The sequence below is a fragment of the Manacus vitellinus genome, unplaced genomic scaffold (genome assembly GCF_001715985.3).
Source record: "Manacus vitellinus isolate BGI_N305 unplaced genomic scaffold, ASM171598v3 scaffold_18_pilon, whole genome shotgun sequence".
NCBI lineage: Eukaryota > Metazoa > Chordata > Aves > Passeriformes > Pipridae > Manacus > Manacus vitellinus.
The window spans coordinates 13,621,017-13,636,495 of record NW_021939324.1 but is presented as its reverse complement, the minus strand read 5'-3'; the positions used below and the strand labels follow the sequence as shown (position 1 = coordinate 13,636,495).

Here is a 15,479-nt window from a genome sequence, read left to right as displayed (position 1 = left end):
CAGGAGCATGATGTATGAACAGCAGTAGATGAAGCTTTTATCCCCTGCTACTCAGCATACCACATCTAAAATACTGCAGTTTTGCCTAGCAGAGGGTCATCAGGATGCTCAGGGGCTTGGAGAACTTGACTTGTAAGGAGAGGCTGATGGAACTGGCTTGTTCAGTTTGCAGAAGGGTAGGCTTTGGGGAGGATCTCTAGTCAGCCTTATCATACCTATAAGGAGACCACCAAGATTACAAGCCAGCTGTTCACAGTGGTGCATGGAAGGAGGATGAACATCAATGGATATGAAAAGTTCAGAGTGTGAGTAAGGAAACCACTTTCACTGTGGGGAGAGTCAGATGATGGAGCAGTTGCCCACAGAGGCTCTCCATCTCCATAATGCATAATATTCACTATGATGTGCTGTAAATTAGCTATTGCCACTTGAGAAAAGACATCTAATTCTGTGATTAGCTTTCTGAAAACATTCCATGCACAGCCATAGTCAAAAAGCAGGAATTTTTAGAATCATAGCAGAATGGAAAGTATCGTGTCATTGTCTAGATTTGTGGTGATCCCACATCTCCAATATTGCATATAATTTTAGATTACATCACCTCAGAGAAAGATAAAGCAGAGGGAAGCATAATGATGAAAGGATGACGTGAACTATAAAAGCTGTTCCATACAAAGGAAATTTAGAAGTTCTTTTGTTTGGAAAGGATATTACAGAAGACAGATACGAGAAATCTGTGCAATTATGAATGACATAAAGATGTTTTAGGAAAGATTGTTCACTGTGTCTCAGAGGCATTCTTGCATTAGCAGTTATATCAGTCATAATAGATGGAGCACAGCAACTGACGCTGTGGGGTCAGATGTCCACATTTGCATGTGGGGCAACTTACTTGCAATCCCCAGGGCTAAATGCCCATTAGTGGTTGAAGCATATTACTGGAACACATCAGAGCTCTTAGAGTTCATCTTCTGGTTTAGTTTCACCTGAAAAGAAATCAATTTCTTTGCTCCACCAAGGGACACAAAGTGCAGTAAATGGAGGCAATATGAAATCTGGTTCTAAAGCATGCAGAGACCCATGTAGGAAAAGAAAGTCCCATCAATGCTGTTTTAATACATCGTTCTGAAAACAGCTTCCAAAGCACTAGGGCCCTAAGCTGCTAGTTGCTGCAAGGGCACATATGGGAAGGTGTCAGTCAGTACTTGCATTTTTTCTCACAGTCTTTCAATTGCTCTGTCTTATGTGCCGCTTTGGAAGCTTATAATCAGAAAGAAAAGACTGTGCCAAAATGATGTACCTTGGTGCATCTGATTACCTAAGAACACTTGTTCATATGTAATTTAATTTTATATGAGCACTTATAATGTTCACAGTTATTGCAGCTTGCATATCATTAGTTTGGGCATGTTTTTAAACTAAAATTTTCCATCTCATATCTTAAACTCTTAAGTAATAGAAAAATTAGGTCAGTCAATTTATACAATTGGGAGAATGTTTTAAATTGTTTGTAGTCTAATTTTGTGTTTTGCTAGTACCCCAACAGGAGGTTGCAAAAACTTTGGCAGGGACACATGCAACAGATGTGCCTACTGATGCTCTGGTGAAAATACTTTTTGGTTTGCATGCTTTCTGCATATAAAAGTGTGATTTGCACACAACATTGTTTTTTTTATCTAACCTGTTAACTAACAGGTTCCTACTAACAGTCTGCCAGACTCCGCTGGTACTGTACATGGATATTCATGTGTTCTGAGTGGAAGTTCTTATTCAGAGTATGCACACAGACATGCACAAGGAAGTTAAATAAAACATATTTTTTCACAAATACATGTCCATGCAGAAGTTATTTGGGGACTGTATTATTTGGAGACTGAAATCCTGTATGATAAGATTTCTTTTTTAAAAATGAAAAAATATATTAGAAGTGAATTTGAAGCTTCCTCAGGTCTTTTGTTTCATAATTCAACCCCTACTCCATGTTGCTGTACAGGTTTTGAAAACTTTACAGCTCTCAGTTTTTATCTGCAGATGGCTAAAATCAGATGCAGAGGCAAGGCTTATTTCCACTCTAGCTAGAGATACAGACATTTGAAAGCATTTTTCCTGTCAGAATTTATTATAGAATCACAGAATGAATCATAAAAATTGAGAATTACATGAAAACAGAGTGAAAATCCAGAGTATGATTGCATTCCCTCCTTATTCTTCATAAGACTTTCTGCCTTTGCAGTAGAGCTGCCAGGCTCTTTCTGGGCCACAAGCTTCTAACACAGCTGCACAGACACTTCTCTAACCTCATGTCTTGACATATGGAAGAGCTATGCTCCTATAGTACTTCTCTTGCTACATCAGGAGAAGCAGGAGAAGTCAGGGGAGCAATAAACAGGGAGAACCTTTTGGCGGGACCCCACACTCTGGCCATTTTTGGAGTTAGGACTTTTACTTCCACTTGGCTATGTTTGCATCTGCCTATATATTCTAAAGGTGTTACCAGCATACAAACAGTGATTTAAAAATGAATTTTAACCTAGTATGGATCAGATAGGAACATAACATTAAAGCAAGCAGAATTTATTTTGAAGACTGTTAGGAAAAAAATCCTCAAATTCTAGAAATAGGAACTCAAATGTGTTTCAGCTGTTGAACTATGCATGTACAAATCTGGATGTATCTTGATTACTGAAGAATTCAGCTGAGTAGAGATTACTAATTAGAGAAGAGATTGATTACACTATATGGAGCCTTTCACTTCTGGATCACTGAGTCAAATTCAGTGGAAGAAGGCACCAAGACAGGTGTTCACAGATCTGGATAACATGAGCAGATAGCATTACTTTACTATAGCAGAGAATGCCAAATACAAACAAACAAACAAACATATTATTTTCTAGATGTGGAACACAGAGTTACTTTTTTAAATCTTACAAAATCAATTCCACAGAGAGCTTCTCTGAGTCCAACAAAGTAAGGAAACTTAACAGTGAGGTGTGAGATTTCCTGCTTCTATTTGTCCTTTACACAACCAGGGAAAAAGTGTTAACTTTTTTTTTTTCCTAGTCAATCTGGTTGCTTTTAAAAAGATTTTTATCTCCTAGTCTGTTTTTTATCAGATTTTCAAAGATGCTCAGATACTGTAATAAGGAGGCATTTCCCACATGCTGCTCACAGGATGGACTATATGGACTTTGAGGATGATAGCTGTGGATGGCGGTTTGATATGGACATGGTGATAATCTACATTTATTCAGTCAACTGGATAATAGGATTTATTGTTTTCTGTTTTCTTTGTTATTTCTTTTTCCCTTTGTGGGCTGTAGAAATCACAGTAAAAATGACAGTCATGAGGCACAATAATATGAATAGAAAAAAACTGAAAAAGGCAAAATGTTTGATATTGAGTTTTTATCATTCAGAATTGTAATAGACTGCATCAAGCATGCTGTGAGCCTATTTGATACTTCTGCTATGTGTGACGATTTTAAAAAAAAGTCCCAAACAATAATTGCACAGGGTGTAGCTTCTGTTAAGCACAATGGATTCTTTCACAGCTGTGTACCTGCCTGCAGAAGCTCAGATCCAAGTTAAGCTTTTGCTAGCATTCTACATATACACATCACATTTTTATCACATCAACAACAGCATTACCACAGTTACTGATACTGAGATGGAAAAGAATGAAGAACCAGAGTTAAGGTTTGTTTTGTCATTTTTAGAGAAAAGTATTTCTGGTGACATGAACCTCTGGGAGTAAGAACAGCTATTGTAGCTATCATGTGACTAGTAACTGTCTTGATGATGAGTAGTGTTGCTTTTGTGGATATGTTTTCAGCTTTTTTTGTCCTTGGCAATCCTGACAACATCATAACTATGAGTTGCACAGTCTCCTCTGGGGAATTCTAAGTTTGCACAAGGGGAGTCACAGATAGACAGAAAAGAAAGGTAGGACATCAAGAGAAACTGCTGGTGTTTAGTCCCACACCCAGGCACATGCTGAGAGAAAGGAAGTAAGATATGCTGTGGATTGCTCTGGATGTGGAACAAGACACCAAACTCTCTTTAGAGGTGCCCTTTATTTAGCAAAAAGTGCTAAGACAAACAATAATAGTGATGTGGATTTAAAACTGGCTGAACAGTCAAGCTCAGAGTGCTTTGGTTAGTGGCACAAAGTCTACCTGGAGGCAGGTAACTAGTGGTGTATCTGAGAGATCAAAACTCTGTCCTATCCTGTTCATCACTTTCACCTGGATTTTGGGGCACGGCATACCCTCAGCAAGTTGTGGAGGTCAAAACTGGAAGGAGTGGCTAACACACTAGAGGGTTGTGCTGTTGTCCAATGGAACCTTGACTGGCTGGACAAATGGACTAAAAGGAACCTCATGCTGTTCAACAAGGAGAAGTGCAAAGTCTTTCACCTGGGAACAGCCCCATGCCCCAGAACAGTGCAGAAGATGTACTGAATAAGCTGACAAATTTGATCAGAGGAATGGTTCTGGACAAGTCAGCAGATTGACACTTTAAAAAAAAAGCTCAGTGCTCAGTTCCAAAGGAAAGGCTCTAATCAGGACAGAGTTATATAGGAGATCAAATGGCTTTTCTTGCCCGTTGAGTGCTGTGCAGGGCACTCTTTACATATACAGTCTCCCCTGGCATTTTGGGGTCCATTTTTTCCTCTATTGCACAGGTGTCCTATACAAGTCCTTGGGAGTTATACAGGGCATCTGATGGCAGACATTGATTTTTCCTTTTCTGTTTCATTAAAAGATTCCCAAATATTCCATTTTCTTAAGATATTTTGCTTCACTGCTGGATTCTACCCAAAGAAGGCAAGGTGATGTGCTGTTATTTTTCATTGCTTTTTGCCCTTTGGGGCTGCTCTTCCATTTTATTCAGTTGTTTTGCTAAGGCATGACATACTCCCATTCTGAAATGCTGAACTTATACCCAGGTAAGAATCTGTGACCTAATTTATTCTACAGACTTTAATGAAAATTGTGGTATATATAAACAAAAGGAAAATATATATCCATGACAAAGAAGGGAACAAAATACTTTGTTACTAGATATAAACAAAATCTCAACATAAAGGGATTTGTGGTTCCCTGTATAAATTATGTCAGGAGCCAGAATATGGTTGGTTCTTGCGAGAAAGCAACCATGAAGGTGTAAAGTAGCAGATAAGCAAAGGACAGCAAAGCAGCTGCTTCCAGGGAGGTACTGGGTGGCAGTACTGGGTAGCAGTGGCAGATACTGGATGGATGCCTTTCAACCTGGCTTAGTAAAAGCAAGACAAATGTTAACAGCACAAGGCTATTTTACTTAGCATTGCCTAGAAAGCAGCTGACTGTTCCCTCAGCTCTGCTCAAGACTGGTAGGAAATGGAACAGGAACAGAAGAGTGGCTTATGAATCTGTTTGTTCATCATCTCTGTGAAGATGAAAGCCCTCAAAGTCCTGGCTCGTTCTGCCTGGACCTGATCTTCTAAGGGCTCTTTACACATTGATCCTTGGTTAGGAAAGCATGCTACTTGATTCAGAATTCTTCACAATACATGGAAATGTAGATGAAGAAGACCTACAGGATTGTTTGAAATTTAAAATATATCTGTAAGCACTTCCTTTAATATCATAGCAGCAGTCAGTTTCCTGTGTACATTTATCTAAGTAGAATCATAGAATCACAGAATCAGCTGGGTTGGAAAGGACCTCCAAGATCATCACATCCAACCATGAAGCAGTTTTTTGAGTTTAAAAAATATTCTAGATCTCTTCTCTGGTACTTATCAGCAATGCTGCCTTCCCTCAGCCACATTTTTTATTGTCCATTCTACTTTACAAAATTTGGAAAGACTTCATCATCTTCATGATCTTGATGTCTCAAGGCTAATTTACAAGTAAAATAAAATTGTTCCCATGATTTCTAGATTGATGTTATACAAGTGATACATATCATTACGCTACTGTATTAGTGATGGCTTATTTAAATTTGCACTTTGGTTTTAGGATTAGAAAACTCCAGTAATTATGTCCTGACTTTTCAGTAAATACCATTTTAACTTATTAATAATCTATTTTATTTTCCATCAAACATTTTCAACATTCACTTGAAGTATTTCTACATTTCCATTAAAGCATTAACGTGTAATCAGGCAATCACTTGAAAATACTCCATATGTAATCTTTTATCCTCAAACGAGACGATGAAGCAGAGAATGTAAATGCCACCAATAAAAGGATTGTGGTAAGTAATTTGATACTGATGCAAGCATTAAAAATTAATTATTTTAAATCCTTTTCACTCTGTCATTTAAAAAATGAGTATTAGAATGCTAATCATGTAATGTACTCCACTGTTTCTGACCTGGAGAATGAAATTCAGATTGAGCAGATGGAAAATCTTGTGTAGACTTACTGCATAAAATAAAGGATAATAGATATTGACATAAAAATCCATCTGACCATCCTGATCAATTAAAATTGAGAAGTAATACTTTAAAAATTCTATATAATACCAATCTACCTTAAAAAAATCCCTGGTTTGGGGATATTAACTCTTCATATAATCAGATTGCTACCCAGGAAATATTGTTTAGACTTACAATTGAAGTGTGAAAAGCCTGTCATTAATCCATATCCAGTACAAATCCTTGTGGAGGTACATGATTCCAGAATTCATTACCAGTCATAGCATAGTATGTGACGGTGTCCGAAAGACAACACATTTCAATTAGAAACATACTAGGTAAGAATGTGTAAGAATGTCTTGAAGATGGCTCTGAATAGCTAATGTATGCATTTCAGCTGTGAGAAGTTAAACTAGTTCTAAAATAATTTGAATTAGAGTTCAGGAGAGGAAGAATATACTAATTTTCTTTTACATTTTATCAAGCAGAGAACGCTTGCAAGAATTTAACGTAACAGTCAATTTATAGCCCTATCTGGTTCTATCTCATAGAACTGGACTCCACTGTTTACCGGTTTTAAGACTTGTGAATTAAATGAACATAAAAGTTAATAATTAGCTGTATGGTCACAGATTTTTCCAATGCATATACTGCAATTTTACAGGAACTGCAACTGCTAGACCTACAAAATTGTCTGATAGTTTTCTATTATATTAAGGCTCACAACCTTATTTTTATTTGTTATGTAGATTATGCTTTAAATTCTAAACTAAAAATTGACATAATGGTATTAAATTACCAAGCTGTACTGCTATCTTATCTTTAATTCTGCTTAAGACAGGAATATAATATATTGATAATAATAGTGTAAATCAAGATACCCTTCTCTTTCCTTAACTCTTATTGCTGAAGTGTTTTATTTTCAGAGTGATTTACAGGTCAAATTCTCATTATTTTTTATCTCTAAAAACAAGTTGTTCAGAACTTCCATTTTTCATGCAGAGTCTAGTAACAACAATGCTCAATGTGCAAAGCACTTGGAGCTTCTCAAGTGAGAAGCACTTTTACAAGCACAGGGTGATATCTAAATGCAAGTATTACAGCATTAATCTAACAGGTTAACACATTTTTTCACAACAGCAGCTAAATTATCACATTACCATAATTTAAATCAAAGGACAGCCAAACTGTATATGCATGACTTGTGTAGGTACCAACTAAATTCTTTATTGACTTAAAAACCAAAAAATAACTGGTTTAGCATTTAGTGCTTTACAGGAAGTTTAACATTAAAAGGTTTTCAGGATTGTCTGTGACCCACTGGTTGAAAAGACATTTCTGGAACGGAATGGAAACCAACTAGTCTCCACATACTGTTTAGCTGAGTACCCTCAGCAGGAAAAGAAGAAAATGTCTAAACATTTAAATAGTGCAGATAGCCACTTGCTTCAGGCAGCAAAATATAAATCACAATGTGATTTAGTAAACATTTTTTCTGTTTTTTTTGCTTGCAAGCAAGATGAGTTTATTTCACATCTAAGGTTTTTAACAAACACAAGTAAAGAAATACAATAGTTACTGCAAAAACCTGAGTCAAGAAATGCTTCTGTTGTTAGCATCATCAGTGATCCGCAATGTGATCATAGCAGTCATACTTCTTTTGTTCAAAATAACATTTGTAAAGATTGTTGAGCTGTCTCTTTGAAAACACTACAAGCATAATTCAGCATTATATTAGAAAAACTTTGCAATTGTAACATATGGCAAATACAAAAATAATATTTTTATATGTACTGAAATTACTTGCTTTTTAGACATTAGTAATGGGTAGCTTTCAAAAGCCAGGTAATATTATTTCAAACATAATGAATGGTATTATATTTTTTAAAATCTTCAAGATGCAACAACTGCAATTAATTTATATTTCCTCCTGAAAGATAAAGCAGTTAAGTCAAACCACTGCACAGTAACCAAGTCACAGTGCAAGGATAAAATCAAGGACTTGAAGGAGAAAATGCCAAGTCCTAGGAAAGGTAGTCTTCCAAACAGATAAGGATGAAGACCTGATTCATCGATGAACTATCTGCTAGCCCTTGTTTTTAACCTGCTGCTACAGAAAAGTCCAGTATCTCACCAGTCCATCTTCTGTACTGCTGCAACAGCCATACCGCACCTGAAATTGCTGTGCTTTTACCCCCTTTTGGTGCAGGAATCCTCACAGGGACTAGAGCCAGCTGGCTGTGTGCACTACCACTTGGCATGAGGAAATCATACAGATGGCAGGCAGCATGGTCAGATGACAATGCAAAGTGCCCATGCACTGCCAGGCTCTAGGTGGCTGCTGAAATTAAGTGGATATTGAGTGTCTGCATCTGTCCAAATATTTCTCATTTACTCCAAGGAAAGAACTGTAACACAGAATTAATTAGGTCTGTACTTTCCAAAGATCCTGGGCATCTAACTGCCCTTGGAATAGTGGTATCTGTGATGAATAATGGCGTATATACTGGTAACAGTAATTTTTTGTGTAGTTTAGTGGCCAGATCACTTTCAGGAAAAGGGTTTAAACATATCCTCCTACAATCAAAACTTTGTTTGTACACAGCAAATGCTCAAAGCACTAGATGAATATGTAGTCAGGGGAAAGAAAAGTTCTCTATTATGGTAAGACTTGATGATCCTAAGGGTCATTTCCAATCTCAATAATTCTATCTGAATTTAAATACATTATAAGTGCAGAAGATGGAGTTTCTAAGTTCCAGTTTCACATAAATTTAATCTGTAAAATACATGTTTTAGTCACAAGTATATGAGAGAAGGGGAAAAGAGGCAAATGCTATTCTTGGATATGCCTTTCACATTCTAGGGGCTGTTTCCCAAAGTCACTATTGTGAATTCCATTCTCCTGCATCTCATTTTCTTTCTTCTAGATAGAATGAATTCTAGCTAAACCCTATTTTGAATGTTGGTTCCCTTGAAAAACTTGAAGATCTGAGTATGATACCTTAAACTGTTTTAATCATGATCCTTTATGCATCCAGCTCCTAGAAAACAACTTTTGGTGTACTTCTTAAGAAAAACTTTTCAATGTTCAAAAAGCAGTCACAGCTTCATGAGATTACTTTAAGTACATTCTGTGAGATCCTTCAAAGATTAAATAAGTGCAGCTAATACCACTGTCTATTTAAAACCTCTTAATATATAATTATTGCAATAGTATTCATGGATGTGCTTACTAAGCCTTTTTATATGTTGTTGTATATAGGAACAAGGTATAATTATAATACTAAACATATCAAAACCAGAGTATATCAAATAATACATCTGATTAAAACCCTGGAGATACTTATCTTTTAAATTGTCATAAGGAAAAATATTGGTGACATAAATGGATTGAGAGCAGCCCTTGGGAGAAGGATTTGGGGGTTCTGGTGGATGAGAGGCTGGACATGACAACTGGCAGTTCTGGTGGATGAGAGGCTGGACATGACCCAGCCATGTGCACTCACGGTCTGAAAGCCAGTTGTATCCTGGGCTGCATCAAAAGCAGTGTGGCCAGTAGGTGACTGTGCTCTGGTGAGATCCCACTTGGAGTGCTGCATCCAGCTCTGGCGTTCTTAGCACAGGAAGGACATTGACCTGATGGAGTGGGTCCAGAGGAGGGACACAAAAGTACTCAGAGGGATGGAGCAATCTCCTACAAGGAAAGCCTGAGAGAGCTGGACTTTTCAACCTAAACAAGAGAATGCTCCAAGGAGACCTTTTTATGGCATTTCAATACTTCACAGGAGCATATAAGAAAGATGGCAACAAAATGTTAAGCAGGGCCTGTTGTTACAGGACAAGGGGTCATGGTTTTAAACAGGAAAAAAAGGGACTATGCAGGTTGTGAGGCACCAGAACACGTTGCTCAGAGAAGCTGCTGATGCCCCATCCCTGGAATTGTTCAAGGCCAGGCTGGATGGAGCTCTGAGCAACCTGATCTAGTGGAAGGTGTTCCTGCCACGTCCACTGCCCCCTTGGTAGGGGAGTTGAAACTAGATGATCTTTAAGGTCCTTTTCAATTCCAATATGAATCTATGAGTTTTAGCTAAAAGTTGATCTTCAATTCAATTATTACTGATTTTTGCTAAGCATTTCTTATATGCCAGTTACACATAGAGCTGTTTTAAGACTTTGGACCTCAAATGCACAGCTTGAAAGAAGATACTTCAGAAATATCATTAATAGACCTTGCAATGAGTGCACTAGAGAGCTATGTACCTGGTGAATCTAGTGCATTGGGGGTACCTGAGCATGTAGTGCCCAGGAGCTCTTCAGAGTTTAAAAACTGCTGAACCACAGACTGAACACAGTACACATATTGTGCAAAGTGAATATGATGATTAATTATTTTCATAGAATAAAGTCATCAGTGAGTTTAAACAGCATGACAACAAGAGAGACAGAATTGTGAAAAAGAGTAATTTAATTTTCTGTATAAAAAAAGAGCTCAAATATTATGTGATGATGAGGAGGGAGCCAATATGTGATTCAGAGGGGGAAAATAATCTGACTTGCCCTGTATTCATGTATCAGGACGTCCATTAGAGAGCCCACTGTTCACATGAACCGTTTAAAGTAATGTGTGGGCTCTGCTAGCTTTGGACGGGCTGTGAATAGGATGACTCTTTCCTGCACGCAACACGCCTGCTGCAACAGGCTCAATAAGGAAAAGTAAGGCCACTTTTATTATCCATCAAAAGACTCTCGTGCTAGGAGGAGGTACAGCAGAAAAAAGATGTCATTCTTTTCATTGGCTTTTCAAAGTGAAAAAAAAAGGAACAGCTTTATGCATGATTGAAAGGATTTTACTCATTGCCTTAAACTGCCTGTAAGAAAATTCCAATTTTTAGCTTTTCCTTCTGCATGTCAAACTTGAGACAAAGGCATGGTTTGTTGGTATGAAATAAGAAGGAAGTATTTCGGTCTGTAAGGTTCATGAATAAAGGGCAAAAGTCTCTTACAAAGAAGACCTCTAAGTTAGTATTGCAGTCGCCTAAAGAATTCCTTAGATAAACATTAATCCCTTCCTGTAACCAAACAGTGTTCAGAAAGAAACAACTTCATTCAAGTAAAGAATAAAGTATTAGCTGGGATTTCTTAGACCTGCCCAAATAAGTCAGGCCTTAAAATCCACATAACCACTTTAATGTCATGTATATAAAAACTGAAGGTGTTCTTCCAATAACAATAAAAAAAACCTTTTTTGGTGTTGAAGTTATTTTAAATTAATTCCTAGTTTTGTAACCATGGAAAACCTGACAAAATAGAACTTCTGCCACTGGTGTCTGCAGAAGAATAGGAATAAATCTTTGCTCTCTGCAGATGTTTAGGGAAGTTTATGAAATGTTTTTGAGAAGCTAAGAAAGAAAAGGAGATAGATGGTGACAGTGCGCGGCTGTGTCAGTAGACCAATATCTTGCATAATTAAATTTCTCACAGGCTCTTTGTGAGGGTGAAGAGGCAACATTGTCAGAAAGGTTTTGTCCCTTGAAAGCCTTATGTGCTGAATCCAAAGCCTATCTGTATGTCTAATCCACCTCCCTACAAGGGGACTAGAATTTCAAAACCAGATTTGACCTTCTCAAGAGTCCCTTCTATGACAGCGGCCTAAATGATGGTCTCAGACTGCAGGTTGGCAGGCAAAAGATTTTATTATAAAAAAACTTGTTCTTTTTATCTAGTTTTCCTCTGTCCACGCGCTAATATAATATGTCATTGGTTAAGTGTTCTTGTTCACACGTCTGTATCTCATCACTAATTGGTTTCTAGCATCTATGCACGCACCACATCCTGTCTCCTGACACGTCACCGGCATCTCTTCTCATGTCCAAACACATTCCTCTATCTGCAGCTGTTTTTCTTCTCTTTCTCACACTTTCTTCCTTAATGAGGTTTTACTTGTTCCTTTGCCAGGCCGCACCTGTAGCTCAAGGTCAAAGTTGCCTTACTACAATTCCTCCTTTTTGTTTTTAAATTGAAAAATAAGGCCTGGGAGAAACTCTGACCTATTACTTGTTGAACACAAGATATCAAACAGGGGATACACAATAAAGGCACAAAACTTCAAATAATGTTACAATGACTATCTTCCCAAATTTAGCACTAACATTAAAAATGTTTAACCTATCAAAAAAGACTATCAAACATTTGTTAGATATAGAAAGGTAAAAAAGGAACAAATGCAAAAAGAAATAACTTTAAACAATATCAAACCAAATAACCAATACGAAACATGTTTAGTTAGCTTAAACAAATTACTTAATTTATTCTCATTATTCTCTATCAGAAATTAACTTTATTTCAGTTATTGTTTCAACACTTTACCAGAACCAACCTATAAACAAATGGCCTTGAACCAAACTTAACAACTTGATGACCTCAGGGTTTGTGCTCCTTAACTTTTGTTTAAAGGTGTTTCTAATATAGGGTTTGTTCTTGAGAGCTTTTATTCAATCTAAAAATACTTCTGTAAATGGAACTTCATTCAATTTAGGGTTATGTGTTTTCTGTTTTTATTTTAAGGGTGTTTGTGTATTTGTGAGCAAACCCAAAACATACACACATACAAACTCTCACAGTGGCCACTGTCAAACATACTTTCATACAGACATACTTCTGAGTTTCATGTCACTGTGTTTTATGAACTAAGAAATTATCATTCTTGTGTTTTGCCCTCAGATGACTAAGATCTAATTATGCATTTCTGTTTTATGAAAATATAACTTGTAAAATACAAACATATTTCTGTTTCATGTTCAATTCCAAACTCAAATACATACAAACATTTCTATAGTTCAAAGATAAATATATACTCTTTCTATTTCTAAAGCAAAACACACACTTCCCCATGTTAATGGGCTTTTGGACTTCAAAGAGAACCTGTTAGTCACTACAAAATACTTCAAAAACTCTACTTCTCCACTACGTTTATGCATATATCTTAAAACAGTTTTGGCTATTTAGATAAACAACTTCAAAAACCAGTTAGTAAGACCCTCTCATGAACCTGTCTTTCCTCACTTCCCCCCTTTTCTTTTCTTTCTTCGCAGCTGGAGGTTGAGGGTGAGAGAAAAAGGGTTGTTGTGTTGTCTCTCCGCTGTCAGTGTTCATGCCCTGAAAATGAACTGTTAGGTTAGTTGTTACATGAATAATAAGCTTTGCTTTCGTTGCTGTTGACTTTGAGCTTAGTGTTCCATGTATGGACAACTTTCATTCCACTGTTCTTTAAGTATGAGTTATTTGCTTTTTATATAATTTGTTTGTGACATCTCCTTGGGTAGGTGTGACCAGCACCACTCAGTCAGTGGCCTTCAGCCTCTCCATCGTCATGTAAGTGGTACTTCTTTTGCACTTGTGTGTTGTATCTCAAGGGTCTTTCTTAACATCATCCTTTTTGTCACTTTCTCTTCCAAATGCTTTTGGAAGGCTGTCAACTAATAGTAAAATACTAATTAATCTCAAATTATACAAGATGTTTGTTTCAGGGACAAAGTTTTTGTCTATCAGCACTTGCTTTAGGCTAAACACAGACTAAAGTAGCTGTATCTAATTAAGCACAAATACATTCTATGGCATGATCTGTGGTTGGACCATGCCACTGTTGAACAACTTAAGCAGCATATTGATGAAAACAAAGAAAACAACCTAAAACATCCACAACAAATGAGTAATAGTAAAAGCGTAGACAATAATATCTTTGTAATCGTATCCATCTTTAGTGAAGGGATCGGAATAAATTCCAGCTGTTCTTGCTTCGTTGGGTCAGCTAGGGTCACCTGCATGCTATGCTTTTGTTGTAGGTAATCATAATCTTTTTGCAGTCAGCATACAGGGGTCAGCATCCCACTTGTGAACGTAGACTTAATCTCCAAGTTGGAATAGATGAACAGAAGTGTTTAATCTCACGGGTTCGGACAGAATGAATCTGTGGAATTTCTGCAAAGTAGAGCTTAATTTTCATAAAAGAATTTCAAATTTCAGAATTTTTGTAACTTGGCTGTAGCAGAGGAATTCAGGTTTTATAGTACAAAGTGGTTGGTTGTCAGTTATTAATAAAAGGCTGCAGAGAATCATGTAGGACAAAGCAGGTAGCACACTATAACTTGGCACCAGGCACTGACACTGCTTGTGTTAAATGTTCAGAGCTTGTGTGCTGTGAAAAACCCAAGAATATTCACTGGACACATACAGAGTATGTGTCAACTGGAAGACTTATTTCTTATGTTTATGTGGCTTTCATTAATGTAATAGTAAATGTTCTATATTTAAGTATAACATAAGAGCATAAAGAAAAGTATCCAGGACATGATCAAAATTCACTCAACTAAGGTATTCAGTAAAGCAATGTATGAGTTAGACAAAACATTTAAACAACTTGAACAAACCAACATGCTATGATGTTAGCAGACTATTAAAAGATTGCAGGCATGATGCGAGCTAGGGCCTATGGGGGAACTAGCCGCTTTCTTTGCTTTTTAACACAAGGCTTTTCTTCTGTGAGGTTCAGCACTTCATGCATTGTTATTTATAATCTTGTGTGGACTTGTAAACTAAGAGGTTTCTTTCATATGTTGCAGCAGTTAAAGAGGAGAGAGAGATATTCTAAAGAATTCTTGCCACTTGCTATAAAACTACTGGGATAAAATACATATAAATAATATTAATTTTCATGAAAGACAATAGAAATATAATACCAATAACTATAGTATTGTCTCATAATTTTACGGTATTATTCAAACTATACTAGCAATCCATTCTTTTACAGTTTTCCTAGTTTGGATATTATGAAGTAAAGTCGCTGAAGATATCTCTAAAGCCAGTGAGATATCTTCAAAAGTCATTTGATATAGAATTTGGAGTTTGTTTTCAAATTCCAGTTAAATTCATAATACAAATTTAATCATGTTATAACCTTCTATACTGGAGACAAATGCAAGTTTTGATTCTAACTCTGATTCTTGCTTACCAACAATATAACACTACATACAGAAAGAATAAGTTAAAACACATTGTTGGTGACAGAGACTTTCTT

The 15,479-nt window shown here is 36.7% G+C and overlaps 1 protein-coding gene across 1 annotated transcript in view; it reads left to right on the top strand.

Moving 5' to 3' along the window:
* RNF180 (ring finger protein 180) overlaps nt 1–15,479 on the top strand; it is a 59,157-nt gene that overhangs the window by 41,964 nt on the left and 1,714 nt on the right. Inside the window, 1 exon segment of the mRNA XM_018070244.3 lies at nt 3,114–3,328. Coding sequence (XP_017925733.2) covers nt 3,114–3,328 — 215 coding nt within the window.